At 35.9% G+C, this 14,393-nt stretch overlaps 1 protein-coding gene across 2 annotated transcripts in view; it reads left to right on the top strand.

Moving 5' to 3' along the window:
- Window positions 1–11,864, top strand: part of MARCHF6 (membrane associated ring-CH-type finger 6) — a 44,692-nt gene extending 32,828 nt beyond the window's left edge. For both annotated transcript variants that reach the window (XM_038127171.1, XM_038127170.1), the window contains exons 20-26: window positions 390–459; window positions 1,662–1,843; window positions 3,217–3,351; window positions 5,247–5,336; window positions 6,729–6,861; window positions 8,052–8,187; window positions 9,247–11,864. In XM_038127171.1, the coding sequence (XP_037983099.1) occupies window positions 390–459; window positions 1,662–1,843; window positions 3,217–3,351; window positions 5,247–5,336; window positions 6,729–6,861; window positions 8,052–8,187; window positions 9,247–9,337 (837 nt within the window). In that variant the 3' untranslated portion in view covers window positions 9,338–11,864. The remainder of the gene's footprint in view (window positions 1–389; window positions 460–1,661; window positions 1,844–3,216; window positions 3,352–5,246; window positions 5,337–6,728; window positions 6,862–8,051; window positions 8,188–9,246) is intronic.
- The last annotated feature ends 2,529 nt before the right edge of the window (window positions 11,865–14,393 follow it).

Genomic DNA, 14,393 nt, shown 5'->3' with positions numbered 1-14,393 from the left:
CTCATATGGCATGCAGAGCTAGAAATCTTTCAGGATTGTGTGGAAGTCACGGTGCTCAGTGCAGAAATTAAGAGATGCTCATTTTTATGTGACAGAGCAAAGAACTTAAGTCATTCTGGATTAAAATGTTATTTTTTACTGTTGGAACAGTGAATGGAAAGTCTTAGAAATACACAACACTGCAGGTGTTCTGCATGTGCTGTGGTTAGGTTTCTTTTTCTAGATGCTCTTTTTTGCTGATTTCTTTATACAGTGAAACATCAGTTAGTATTTGAACACCCTAGTTTAGCTGCCTGTCTAGGATGATGTATTTTTTTGGACTGGGGTTTCTTGGGGTTTGGTTAAATAACTCTTTTACGAACTTCCCCTCCTTTTTTTCCCTTTTCCAGATATTTCTTTTGATTGTTTTCATGTGCATAACATTACTGATTGCTAGTCTTATCTGCCTTACCTTACCAGGTGAGTCTATTACGGTAAACTGTCGTTAAAAACAACTCAGTATGTTGCCATGCCCAACCATGGCAGATGTTTTGAAACCATTGTTTGAAGTCAAAAGGCAAAAATATGGAAAGTAGTCTCATTTTTAATAATTTGTCATCAAATTGTAATCTAAAACTCTAAATGACAGAGATTGCCATTCCCTTTTTGTTGTAGAATAATTTTTCTGAGGACAGGGCTTCAAGTGCTTCAATCTTGGTAGTATTGACTGGAAAATAATTTAAACTCTTGCACCTGTTTTACTGTTTTGGGAAGGAAAATATGTAGATTGTTTCCAGGCCTTCCAGTATTTTCTTCAACTATATATTCTGAAGGTGTAATTGTTGAGTACTGTGAGGAGCAGGGATTTGGACTCGATGACCGTTAGGGGTTCGTTCCAACTTGAGATATTCTATGATTTTGTGATCTTGATGTGTCACGAGGAGATTTGGTGAAGTGGCATGTATATCACTTTAAAATGTCTGAATAAGTACTTCAAAAACACTTGGTATTTTTTAAAATAATTTGGAGTAAATGAAGCCATGTCAACCAGGGTAAATTTCATAACCTGTCTGCTGTAATACCATGTAATTTATACCTTCCTCTATTAATGATCCTAAAGTCAATAATGTGTTGAGATCAAAGTTATAAATTCTGTTTTAGTAGTAGGACATAAAATAATTCCACTGTAATACTAGGGAAATGAAAACACTATTAAAAATGAACTGTTGCAAATCAGTCTCCCATTTTTGTCAGAGAACTTCAGAAGCCCCATCAGTAAGTCTTAAAAAATTACATGAGGCAGTGAAACAACCCAAAGATAAATTATATGAGCTAAGTTCAGGCTTACACACTAATGCATGATTGCTGTTGCCGTTCTGAAGATCAGTGTTTAGGCTCTGAACAGTGCTTTGTTTTGCTGTAGCTCAGGTCACATTGCTGTCCAAATGAAAATTGAGGTGGAAAAGGATTTCTATGAGTTTATTTGGCATCATTTTTGAAGCCATTTGCATAGTGCTTCACACCTTTATGCATTATGGGTATAGTACCAAAATAACTGGTTTATGATTAATAATAATTATGCAGGAATATTTCAGATAAATTTGTTAAGTACATTTTTAATAAGCATCCTTCCCTAATACATCCAGAAGCATTACTGTATGTAACAGTGCTTGTGTTTTCAGTGTTCGCTGGCCGGTGGTTAATGTCGTTTTGGACGGGGACTGCCAAAATCCATGAGCTGTACACAGCTGCCTGTGGTCTTTATGTCTGTTGGCTGACTATCCGAGCTGTGACAGTGCTGGTTGCCTGGATGCCACAGGGTCGTAGAGTCATTTTCCAGAAGGTCAAAGAATGGTCTCTCATGGTGAGTCTTGAGAAAAAGTTCTACTCAGCTACCAAAAAATTAGCTAATGGGGCTTGTTTCATTTTTTGCTTGCAAGCTTTACTCTGTCATGTACATTTTGCTTTTCAGACCATTTTGAAGCTTTTGCAGCTTACATTCCCATTGCCTAGGCTAACTGTTTTTGGAAGGCAATCAGTGTAAATATGCTTGTGTGTATATATGTTTAAATATATATATATATATGTGTGTGTGTGTGTGTATTTTTCTGTTTTCCTTTAAAAGTGAATATATTGCATTATTATGACATGTTATGTGTTATGTGACATGTGTTTTGTGTTCTCAAAAACATGTACATTTGCACATAAACCTGGAAGCTTAACTATTTACTTGTTTAGTTACATGAAATTGTCAAATGGGAAAACCTAATAAAGCTGATATATGATGATGACCATATCTCTACAAAGTAGTTTGATGCATATTTTCAGGAAGATCTTTATCAGCTGTTGAACATGCGTTGTTCAAATAAAAGATACATTCCTCAAAAATATTAATTATGAGGAGTTGAGATTCTCAGCATGAAAACAAATTCATGCCCCAACTTTTTATCTTGGTTTTGATTTTGAGGATTTCTGTAGTAGATTTCTTGCTAGTTCCTTTAAACATCGATAGAATAAATGTATCTTGTTATGGACATTTTAATGTGCTTATTGAATTGTTACACTGTACATGTTCTTCATGTACTATCATGTTTCCCAAATACCTCATCCATCGTTTTGATTTTAGCTTTTTTAAGATCTTATCTTGTTCAAGAAAATTCATAGCTAAAGCATAATTTCTACTTGTTCTTTGCTGCTTTGTCTTATGTTAATTAGGTCAGGCTACTTTGTATGATGCAGTTAAATTAGGAGAATTTTAGAATAAATAAAGATTCAAATATGTTCTGAGTCCTCCATTTTTAAGTCAAATATTCCATAATGACTGAATTTTTAAGGTTTGTTTTGTTCCAGAGAAAAATTGGCAGTTTTGGAAAAAATTTTTCAATTTCCCAACATATAAGCGTATGCAAGGTATTGAAGTGCCATTGGATAGCATTCCCTATTGATAACAGTCAATGTGATTTTATGGTTTAGAACGATATGAATACTAGTTGGCACAGTCATGATTTTTTCTGGAATTTCTATTCCTATGGAATAGGACCCAATCTTGAAAACTTGAATTGCATGTATGTAGTAAAAATGGTTTCTTTAGGGGTGTGTATGTGTGAAATAGAGGTCTATGTAGTTTTGGGGTTTATTTACCAGGGCTGTGTGTTTATGTAGTTCTAATTACATTTTTGAGTTTAAACAAAGAATCCTCTGGTAAATATATTTATTAAATGTCTTGGATTTTTTTAGATAATGAAGACATTGATAGTGGCTGTACTGCTTGCTGGTGTGGTTCCACTTTTGCTCGGTCTTTTGTTTGAACTGGTCATCGTGGCACCTTTGAGAGTTCCTTTGGATCAAACACCTCTCTTCTATCCTTGGCAGGTCAGTTGCTCCTACTCTTTTGTGGCTGTTGATGTAAGGAGTATGGGCTGCCTTGCTTCATGTGGATTCAGTGCTTCAGAGCATTTTCCACAAATATGTTTATGTGGCAGAGAAAAGGCAGCCAGTCTGCATGTGAGAATTATTTGAACCAAAAGGATATGCTGAGGAATTTAAACTATGAAAAGCTGAACTGTTGTGAGATGACATCAAAGGTTGCATTCAGTGATCAGCTATTTTTCCAGTAGCATAATTGTAAAGTTATGTAAGAAGTTAGTATATCTATATGTATGTATGCAGAGATGTACATAACTCTAATCGTTCTGGATAGCTTTCTGCATACAGTTATGCAGAAAGAGGTTCTGGTAATTTTTTTTTCCTTGTACGATTTTAATTCAGTGATGAGGCACATTCTGAATGTAATTTTTAGATTATTTAGGGTCGTGCTGATTTTGGCCTGAGTTGTCAAATCATTAATACAAAATTGTGAGGTAGTTAGTTGTGTTTTATTACCCTTCAGTCAAGTCTCACAGGCTGAATGCAAATTTCTGTCCTGAAAGTTGGGAGATGAAATGAAGATAGAGTGGATTGAATGACAAATGCTTCCATCACCTAGGCTGAATTATGAAAGAAGTCATAACTCAAAGAAACCCAGCTGAGGGGACCATAACTCAGAGCATCTAGAATGCCATTACTAAATAACAAGAAAGTGTTCAGGGACAGGGACTTTCTAAGCTGCCCTAAGCTTTCATTTACTTTCAATATCCAAATGTTTGAAAGCCGCCCTAATATAAAGAAGAATTTGGCTACTAATTTAATTATTCAATTATTTTAAAATCCAAGTATATTTTTGAGCTGAGTAGATGACCAGAAAATCAGGACATCATATAATTACAGTGGTAAATGATCATGGTTTCCAGAAAACTTTGGAAAGAATTTGTAATGCTAGAGATTATAAAAGTTCTTTACTATTGCATATTAGTTCTTTAAAAGTTTTAAAAGAAGTATACTGAAAAGCTTTATTTTCATGTAGCAGAATTTCTTCAAAATATAGGATTAGTGGGATTTGAGACTTGTTCTAAATGAACAAGGAACTATCAAAATTGAGACTAATTTCCATTTTTGCCAAAAAAGTTATACAGAGGTTACATCCTTAAATAAACATGAATCAACTTTAACTCTGGTGCTTTTTTGTAACAATTTTTAAAACCCTTTAGAATTGACATTAACAAAAGTTATCTTTTTAAATAACCAGTTAAAGAAAATGTATTTCCCCAGCAAGTTAAGAAAGTTAATTTAGTTTATGATGTCCCAAGTCTTACCAGTTCTTAGCTGTTTATTCTACTTTATCAGCCTATATTTTGCATTCTATTTTTGGCAGGTTTTATTGAAAATCTCTTACAAATATCTGTAATCCAGAAAGGATGGACTTATGATGTGAAGTGTTTACTAGAAGCCAGTAGTTACAGTGTCCTCATTCCATGCCATAATAATTGCAGTTTATGTTAAAACATAAATTTTCCACCAAAGAGTATGACTTTTTCTGTTAAGAGCATTGTTTTGCTTTAAGCTTTCTTACATCAGGTAGGGTTTTGGGAATAATTAAACTTCAAAAGAACTAATGCTTTTATTTTGTATTTGCCTTTGGTTTAATACAAGTAATGATTTTCCTGGTCCCAGGGAGCTAAATTTACAGATGTCAGTTAATCTTGAGAGCATCCTCTTTTTCATAGGAATTTGCAGATGATGTCATCTCTTTGGATCAATGTCCCATGTAAATGGGAAAGTAATTATATTTTCACTTATAAGTAATATTAACACATTGCTCTTAAAACTTTTGGTTGTCAGACTTCTTAAAGATATGCTTATGCTAACGCTATAAATTTTTACAAAATTAGGACTGGGCTCTTGGGGTTCTGCATGCCAAAATAATTGCTGCCATAACACTGATGGGTCCCCAGTGGTGGCTGAAAACTGTTATTGAACAGGTAAGGAAAAATTGTTCATGTGAATTATCTGTATAATACCTTTTTTATGTTTCTGATTGCGTGTCAGAAAACAGTGTTACTCTTGCACTAATGGAGTAATTGAGTAGAATTCAACTAATCTTGTAAAAACCTTTTAAATTGTATAGCCTAATCTATTAAGGTACACTTAACAGTAAAACAAAAAATCAGAAATCTGAATTGAAGAAAATGCTTTGTATACATATATGCATTTTTCTCAGTTTTGTAATAAAGTGAGACAGAAACATGATTATTTCTTCATATGAAGTCTGCGTGTACAAATACTCGTCCGAATATCGGACAGTATTTACATCCACAAGTCAAGAACACAGAATTTTGCTTTCTCTGCACCTGTAGGAATTACCCCATTCATAGATCAGTAGAGATGAAAGACACCATTTCTGTTCCCCTTTGATTATTCAGCAACTCAGAACAGTTTCTCTGAGCAGTTCAGAGTCACATGGCCTATTGTTTTGTTAGAAGTAATTTTTCTTGGTTATAGCTATTAAATTCCACAGTTGTCATCTTGATGAAGTATCTATCTCAGTTGTTTGTCAGAAGGTAATTTTTCAGCCCTGCACTGTACATGATGGCTGTGGTGCATGTCCCAACCTCTGTACACAAGGTGCCTCTCGTGAGTAAGCCTAGCACATAGTCCATTATTAAATCACTTCAGCTAGCACACTGCAGAAATACTGTCTTAGTCTGGGAGTATGTTTTGATGCATACCACGGCTCCCTCTTCCATTCTGAATGCTCTCCATGGGAAGTTGACACACACTCTTGAGCCTTCCAGGCTGTGGGACAGAGGCCATTGTTTAGCTGTAGCTGGTAGCCATTCAAAACGGAATGCTTTTTTCCCATGTTTAATCTGGTTATGTTCTGACCTTAGCTTCTGGTAGTAACTGCAGAAGCTTAAGAATTGTGGAGGCCTTTTTTTCAGGCACAGACTCTATGTACAGAGGCTCTGGTCTTTCCCATCAAGTACAAAATAGGATCCTATTTTCTGGCCATTACCAAATTTAATAATTTATTCTATTAGCATATACAGGATTCTAGTAAGTTAACAGTGCAAAGTGATCCCAGGTCACCCACAGAACCATTGTCCACAGCTCTATTAAATGATCTTTCAGAAGCATTCCTGCAACTGAATCACAACTCTGTTCCAGATTAAGTTGGTCTCTTGGGCATTGTTTAAATTATTTCCTGGAACCTTCATGATGTAAATTGGCAGAGTTTTTTCTTCTTCAACTGTGGCCATGGGAACACCCATTTCCTTTCATAAGAATTGTGTAAAACTTTCTAATTATTACTCTAAGTGCAAAGCAAGGCTTTCTTAATTGATCTGTTCTACTTCTGACTTGTTCCATTTTAGGTATATGCAAATGGGATTCGTAACATTGACTTACACTTCATCATCCGTAAACTGGCAGCACCCGTAATCTCTGTCCTCTTACTTTCCCTGTGTGTGCCGTACATCATAGCTTCTGGTGTTGTACCTTTACTGGGTATGTATGCATTCAGAACACCTATTTGTCATCTCATGGTTTACAGCAGTGTAAATATGTTTGCAGAAATAAAACTTCAAGCTTTAGTTTATTAAAAAAAAACCCAAAAAAAAAAAAAATAAAAAACCAAAAAAACCCCAAAAACCACAAAACCCAAACAAAAACGTCCTCTTCTGCTGACAAATGTAAATGTTTTAAGACTTCCAAGAATCACACCACGTTCCAGGAATATTGTCCAAATGCTTCTTGAACTCTATCAAGTTTGGTGGTGTTGTGACCACTTCCCTGAGGAGCCTGTGCCAGTGCCCAGCCACTCTCTAGGTGAAGAACCTTATTCTAATACCCAACCCAAGCCCTTCCCTAACATAGCTTGAGGCATCTCCTTGGGTCCTGTCACTGGTCACCACAGCGAAGAAATCAGTGTCTGCCCCTCCTCTTACTCAAGAGGAGGGGCAGACACTGATTTCTTCTCTGAGCATTTTAGGTATCTAGCCAGTTTGGGAAAGGAATGTTTAATTCATTTCTTCTTTGGACAATCAGCCTTTGATTTTAGTCCCTCTAGGAGCTATACTGAGCTGAGGCCATCTTTTTCTGACTTGTCAGATTATAAATGAAGCTTTGAACAGGTGAAAATATTGGGTTTGATTTTAATAGTTTTTAATAGTATTAAAATGTAAATTTTAAATATATAGGATTTTTCCAGACTTTCCTATCTCCTCATAATTGAGGTAAATAATTTGACTAGAACCAGGGTATATAAGCTTTTTCATCAAGACTTGTCTTGTACTAATTAGTTTTGGTGTTAACAACATATTCAAGAAGTCCTGTTTTATTCTTCAGTCTCACTTCAATGCCAGCTTTTATTGCTTTGACTATTCTGATACAAAGAGAAATCAGTAAGCAGATAAACAGAAGTTAATAGGCAAAAAGAACTGATAAGCTCTTTTATTTTTCTACTGTGGATTTTCACTCTGTTAATGGAAGACTTTCCTCTCGTAGTGCTTCAGATTAAAAAGAACAGCAGCTGTCATGTTGGATCTTTGAAGTAAATGGATGTGTCATTTATTTCACAGCCCTTCCACTGAAATAACAGTATAACCAAAAGTATGGAAGCAAGTAGAGAAGCAGAAATATACGTGAGTTAGTTCAGCAATATTACAATGTCTAAGGATTGTGTCTTGTTCTTGTAGGAGTTACTGCTGAAATGCAGAACCTCGTTCAGCGACGTATTTATCCTTTTCTGCTTATGGTGGTGGTTTTGATGGGAATTCTGTCCTTCCAAGTCCGCCAGTTCAAGCGCCTTTATGAACATATTAAAAACGACAAGTGAGTATATAGTAGGGTTTTTTTAATTTTTCCCCTTCATATATATCTATATATGTGAATACTTTGGGTTGAATTCAGGTGGTGTGGATACTTAGGACTCAAAGGTTTTTTAAGAAGTTTTCTAGACAAATGACTCTAAGACAGACAAACTGTTCTTGGCAGATGTTTTGCTTCAGGTAAACACAGGAACAGGCTGTCTTTATAAAGGGAAGACACTCCCCCATGTCTACCATGAGTGTGTTTTCCCACAAATGAAGCTGACTGTTAGGCTCATCTGTAGTCTTGAACAACAAATGAATGTCATGAATTATAACATACCTGGAAGTTAAACTCATGTCTCAAGCTGCTGCTTATAAAACCATTTCTTCAACCTTTTCTGCATTTCTACTGTTTTTCTTACTCTTTCTACTCATTAGTCCAACTAACCTGTTAAAGAATGTTCAGTTGTTTTGATAGTTTGTTCTTACCAAATTTTGTGTGGTTTGCTGATGTTTTTCAGTAATTATTGCTCTGTATTACTCAGATGCCTGATAAAAATAATAATTTTCCTATTATTTTTTGGTTATCTTGCTTAATTGAACCCTTTTTTGTGTTATTACATTATTTTTTGGTGTAACCCTAATAACCTTTTTAATGGGTTATTAAGAAGCATCTAATCTTAGTGACTAATTCATAGGTGTGTAGGGCTCTTGTACACGCAGAACTAGCATGCAAATAGGAAGCATACAAAGGAATTTAGGTGGCAAAAAGTGCGGAACAATGATATAGAGGAAGAAAGGGATAATGTGAAAGGTATGAAAATTGTTGAATTTAAATTCTGTTAAGTTCTGTTTCAGTATCACACTAAAGAAATCTTGCAGCCTTTAAGATTTGCATGGAGTAGCATCAGGATATTTTCTTTCCCTTTAAGAAAGATTAAGGAACAGCTAAAGTCCTTCCTTTACAATTTATAGAATAACTTTTTATTGAAATGAAAAAATTACTTTGGCAACAAAGGAGATAGAGTGTTACAAAATAGTATTACCTTGTGTTAATTACTGTTTTTACTGTGATCCCCAGGTACCTTGTTGGACAACGACTTGTGAATTACGAACGGAAGTCTGGTAAACCAGGCACATCAACAACTCCACCTCAGTCTTCACAAGAATAGATGGTCATATTAAACATCTTGACCTTCCCTTTGCCTTTACATGTCCTTTTTTCATAGACTCTTCTCATCTTTGGATATCTCTACCAATAATACTCTCAGCAGTGTTTTGGCTTCTGTTGGTAGCATCCAGATAGCAGTTAAGGCTCTGTTTCTTATCTGCATTTTCTGATGTTGTAAATGCTGTCTGAGGTCTGTATATGTGTATATAGAAGTGTCCTGACACCCTAAAACCTTGGATTAAAAAGAATGTGCATTGTACATCTTTAAAAAAGTATATTAATTTATTAAATCTAGTTGTCACTTTATTTTGGACTGCTGTTCTGTTGACAATGTGCCACAAAGCAATAGTGCAAAGAGGCAAGATGTTTTTATAAAATTTGGAGCTTACTTTATGGTGTTCATAACAGTTCTTATTGTAGTAATACAGTATGATTTTTCACGAGTGGAAAGGCCACGTAGAGAATATCAAAAGTAAATAATTGTCTTACAGTCAGCAATGAAGTTGCTGTGTTGAGAACATAATGAACTATGTATCTTGCTGTCCAGTCTTTTTTATTATTTTGTATAACACCAAAGCTGTTGTACATTTTTCTATTGCCTGATTGTTTTTCATGTGTCAGAGTTTGTAATATTGTACAGTTGCTGTTAAATCAAGAAAATATTTCCTCTTCTGAGAATTCAGATGTACTTGTTGAGGCTCAGCTGGATTTTTCTATTTGGTTGAAGGGGGTAAGTGGGTGTTTGCTTTGGGATCAGGATTCCATGAATTGAAACAGTAAGTAAAAATTTACTAAGGCTAGGTGATGGAAGTATTTAAAGGTACAAAGAAAAATTAAATAGGTTCACAACTTAAATTGTAGCCAATTTCTTATCAATATTAGAATTTTTGAGGATTTCAAGAAAAGGGATGAACCTTAACTGATGTGCTTGCACAGCACAAAGAGCGTAGTGTAAGCAATTTCCTGACCTGATCCATAGTTAAACGGCGTGAAATCTTTTTTCTGTAAGTTACCAAAGTTGAAAATTGTAGTATGAGTTTTATATTGCACAATTACTTTTAAAAAAACCAAACCCAACCAAAAAAAAAATTCTCTCAGAATTGGTCACTGTGAATTTTTACAGGAATAATACTGAGGAAGTGATTTATCATGTACCATTTATGGCCTGAGGGGCAGGGAAATACATATGCTATTAAACAGGCAAGGAAAAGTTAGCAGATTTCTTTGCAAGAACACAGTCAAACAAGAGCCACCAAATCAAGTCTGTGTTATTTCTATATGTAGATAGAGTTCTTTTGCAGTAATATTTGGGGGTGGGGGTGGGGGTTATGTAGATAAAGAAAACACATAACAGTATCTCAAAGCTTTAAGTAGCATCAAATCACATGCTTAGATTGCAGTATCTTTCCTGGACCAATGTGGAAAATGTGAATATCCATTGCAGTAATGAGAAAATGGATGGAACATTTAACTTGCTATTCAGTACACTCTCCTTCAGTATTCTGTATTTTACCATGTGTGTATATAATTAATACTTGAGAATCTGGCAGGTGCTTTTAAAGTGTCATCTCCTTTTATTGATGTTGCATCTCTGATCTGACATGGTATGAGCTAGTGTGGTCCAGGCTGTGATGGTGGTAGTTCATTCTTTTGGTGTCTGGACTCATGTTCTAAGGCAGCGAGCGCAAACCAAATGCATCTGAATCTAGTGGCAGGAGGATTGGGCTGTCACTCTCAGATCCATACTATTTTACAGAATTACTGTTGTCCTGATGGTTTTGAACCACAAATATTACCCTTTGGAGTGATTTATTAGAATATTTCCAGTGAAATGAAATCATAGAAAAATAGCCAAAATATTTTTTTCATTTACTGTTGCTGATTTAATGCTGAACTGAGTATATATTCGCCCCATATATTTTTGATGTGCATAAATATTGCATTTAATAATTTACAGTGGTGTACATTGTGGGACAGATATATTTTCACAATAATAAATTCACTGGTAATATACATTCTTACTTATGCCAAGATTCTGTTTTCGACATACCTTTCACAAACAGTTCCAAAATGGTCTTGCCACTCAAATGTTGCGAGCACTACTGTGCATCATGCAGAATTTGCAGTAGTGTGGTACTTGTAACTGTGTTTTTATCCAGACAAACTGGTCTTAATATTAAAATTTATTAAGAAAAAGCCTTTGTGCTGTTTCTTACTACTGGTATTTTACAAGTCATGAAAGAAAATAGCAAATCAGGTCAGTCATGCAATGTGAACTGCAGCTATTTTGATGTAGCTTACAGTATCTGTATTTGCTTTTTTTTAAATGGAAAACTGGTTTCAAACCCAACTGTTGTGCTGGCATTTGCACTGCTTTACAGATCCCAGGTGAAGTTTGTTTCCAGAACTGTCCATTGTGAACTTCTCAGAAATCTCATCTCTTCATCTTATTTTTACACATTTTTGAAAGAATATGGAGGTTGTAGAGAACAGGAATTAAATAACAGTACTTTAAAAATTGTTTTAAATTTCAGTGGTTTGCCTTATTGTATGCTGTGTACTCCCCTGGCATAGAAACTTGGTAAGTAAGCTTGTAAGTGGCTGTTTCTGACACAGCTGATGAGCACTGTACCAGTGGCTTCCATCTCTGCTGGAGTGATGCAGAGTGGTGTGTGCTCCTGTTACTTTTCAGGTGGGAAAGCGTGTGTGAGTGTGTGTGTGTGCATGCATGCACTCTTCCACCACAATTTGTGTTGACCTTGGTCTTGACTGGAGGGGTTGGAGGTGTGTACTGGCTCAATTGTATCCCCTTTGTGTGTTGAGAATCTGATGCTGTTGTTAGTTCCACAGGCCTTCATCCAAGAACTGTCAGATGGCTCTGTAGCTATCTTGTGCATATTGAAAAAAGTTAATTGCAGCATAGCTTTGACTGTTTTTATACAGGTTATTTTATATTGATTAAAAATAGTTAAAACTCTGGATCTTTTCTGTCTGCCCCTTCTCTACTGAGTGAAGCCAAAGTTACTTGATTTTGTTTCTGCGGGCCCTTCAGTACCTGTAACTGCTTTGTGTCAGTGACTTCCTCAGTAAGATGCCAACCTATTACAGTGCTCACATCACTTTTCTGCTGAGTGCATTAATTCTTTCCTTGCCTTCCCCTATGCTTGCATAAAGGTCTTCATAAAAATCTTGACAGCAGCCACACTGTTCTTCAGAGAACTCTGTAAAAAGCTTCACAAAGGCCTGTACCTCACAAAGCACAAATGACTGAGGATTGATTGCCTGGCATGCTGATCAGCATCATTGTGTTTCCTTGGACGTCACTGTCCATTTTTTTACACCCAGATGGGAAATGTTTTGTGGTAGGATCAGTGTTCTTGTTCTGCTTGCCTTGGGAATAATGGCCACGGTAACAGCCATTATAACAGCCTCAGCAATGAGTGAGGTTCTTGGCAGAAATGATGGTACAAATAGTAAAAACATTAAACAAGGGATTGAATCTTGGTAGTGTAATGAAGTTCAGGGTGCAAAATAAAAGAAGCTGTTTTCTGAAACAGATGAGTAAACAACTTTTACAAAGCATACTGGTAAGTTAGAGCTCTCATACTGTGGTATTTCAGTTCTCAATTAGTAGCTGGAACTAAAGAATTGCATAGTTAACAGCCATTTTTTTAAACTTCATCTGTTTTTAATTTCTTCATTAAGAAGTAACCATAAATTGAGAAATTATATGCAGAAATCAAAGTTACTTAATAATGGAAAATTTTTTAAGATTATTTTGAAATAGTATTTGACCTTTAGAAATACAAACTGAATGTTTTGAGTTCAGTATAATACTGAGAGATGGAGCAATGGCAATATTATTTCCCAGCTCTGCATATCAGTTTTTCTGCTTATCTGCTTACCTGCTATTATCTCTTACCTGTTGAGTACTGGCCAACACCAAAGCTGCAGAGGCCTTTTCCCCTATATAAGGTGAAGTCAAACATCTGGAGGTGTCTACATGAAGTGTGGGAAGAGGGTGTGGTATTAAACATTACTTGCCTTTCAAGGGCTGTTTGTGTTCCTGGAAAGGGACATTAGTTTTACTTAGAATTTCTTGTTGCTTACATAACCAGAGAACACTGCAAAGCTCTTTTATTTATATTGGATAGTTTCTGTATTAGAACCCAAATAGTGCAGAGCTGCACTGGTGTGCCATGTTCAGCAGATACAAATTGCCTAAGTGGCTTGCTGGAGTTAGGTAAGGAATGTGATGGATCTAAAAAATACTGCTGGATTAGAATGGAGAGTCCATGGGATATTTTGACTAGTTGTTAGCAGAAGTCATGGAAGTAGGAAGCAGCAGAAATTCTAAGGTATGCTGCTTTATAGCAGCATTTCTCACAGTGCTGCTATAAAGCAACAATTACATCCATGGATATACTTTTAAATGTTCTTTATATACACAACTCTGTATTATACAGTGGGAGCAAATACTTCTAGGAAGCAGCATAGATTCATATAAAGAGAGTATTTACAAGAGCATGTAGTGACAGGACAAGGGGGGGAGTGGCTTCAAACTGAAAGAGAGTAGGTTTAATTAGATGTTAGGAAGACACTCTGTACTGTGAGGGTGATGGGACACTGGAACAGGTTGCCCAGAAAAGATGTGGATGCCCCACCACTGGAAATGTTAAAGGCCAGGTTGGATGGAGCCCGGAGTAACTTGGTGTAGTGAAAGTGCTTGTGCCTGTGGCAGGAGGGTTGGAACTAGGTGATCTCTAAGGTCCACCCCAGGCCAGTCTGTGATTCTATGAAAATACATTTCATTAAATACAGCAAAAAATTTCCACCTACATGCTGCTGTTTCTCATAATACAGTGTGGCAACTTTATGCATGATTTCACTGCACTGGACCAAATTGCTGGAAGAATTAAGAGTATGACATCTACTTTTGGAGCATTTTAGGGATAGTTTCGAGTGTGCAAGGACCACAGATGAGAGATAATATGCATCTTGCTGTTTATCTGTTATCACTAGGCACCTTTGAAAAACTGCACTGTGAAATCAGTTTA

This window comes from Motacilla alba, chromosome 2 (assembly GCF_015832195.1).
Source record: "Motacilla alba alba isolate MOTALB_02 chromosome 2, Motacilla_alba_V1.0_pri, whole genome shotgun sequence".
In the NCBI taxonomy this organism is placed as follows: Eukaryota; Metazoa; Chordata; class Aves; order Passeriformes; family Motacillidae; genus Motacilla; species Motacilla alba.
Note: the sequence above shows the minus strand (reverse complement) of the source record. Positions and strands in the feature narration are given on the sequence as shown.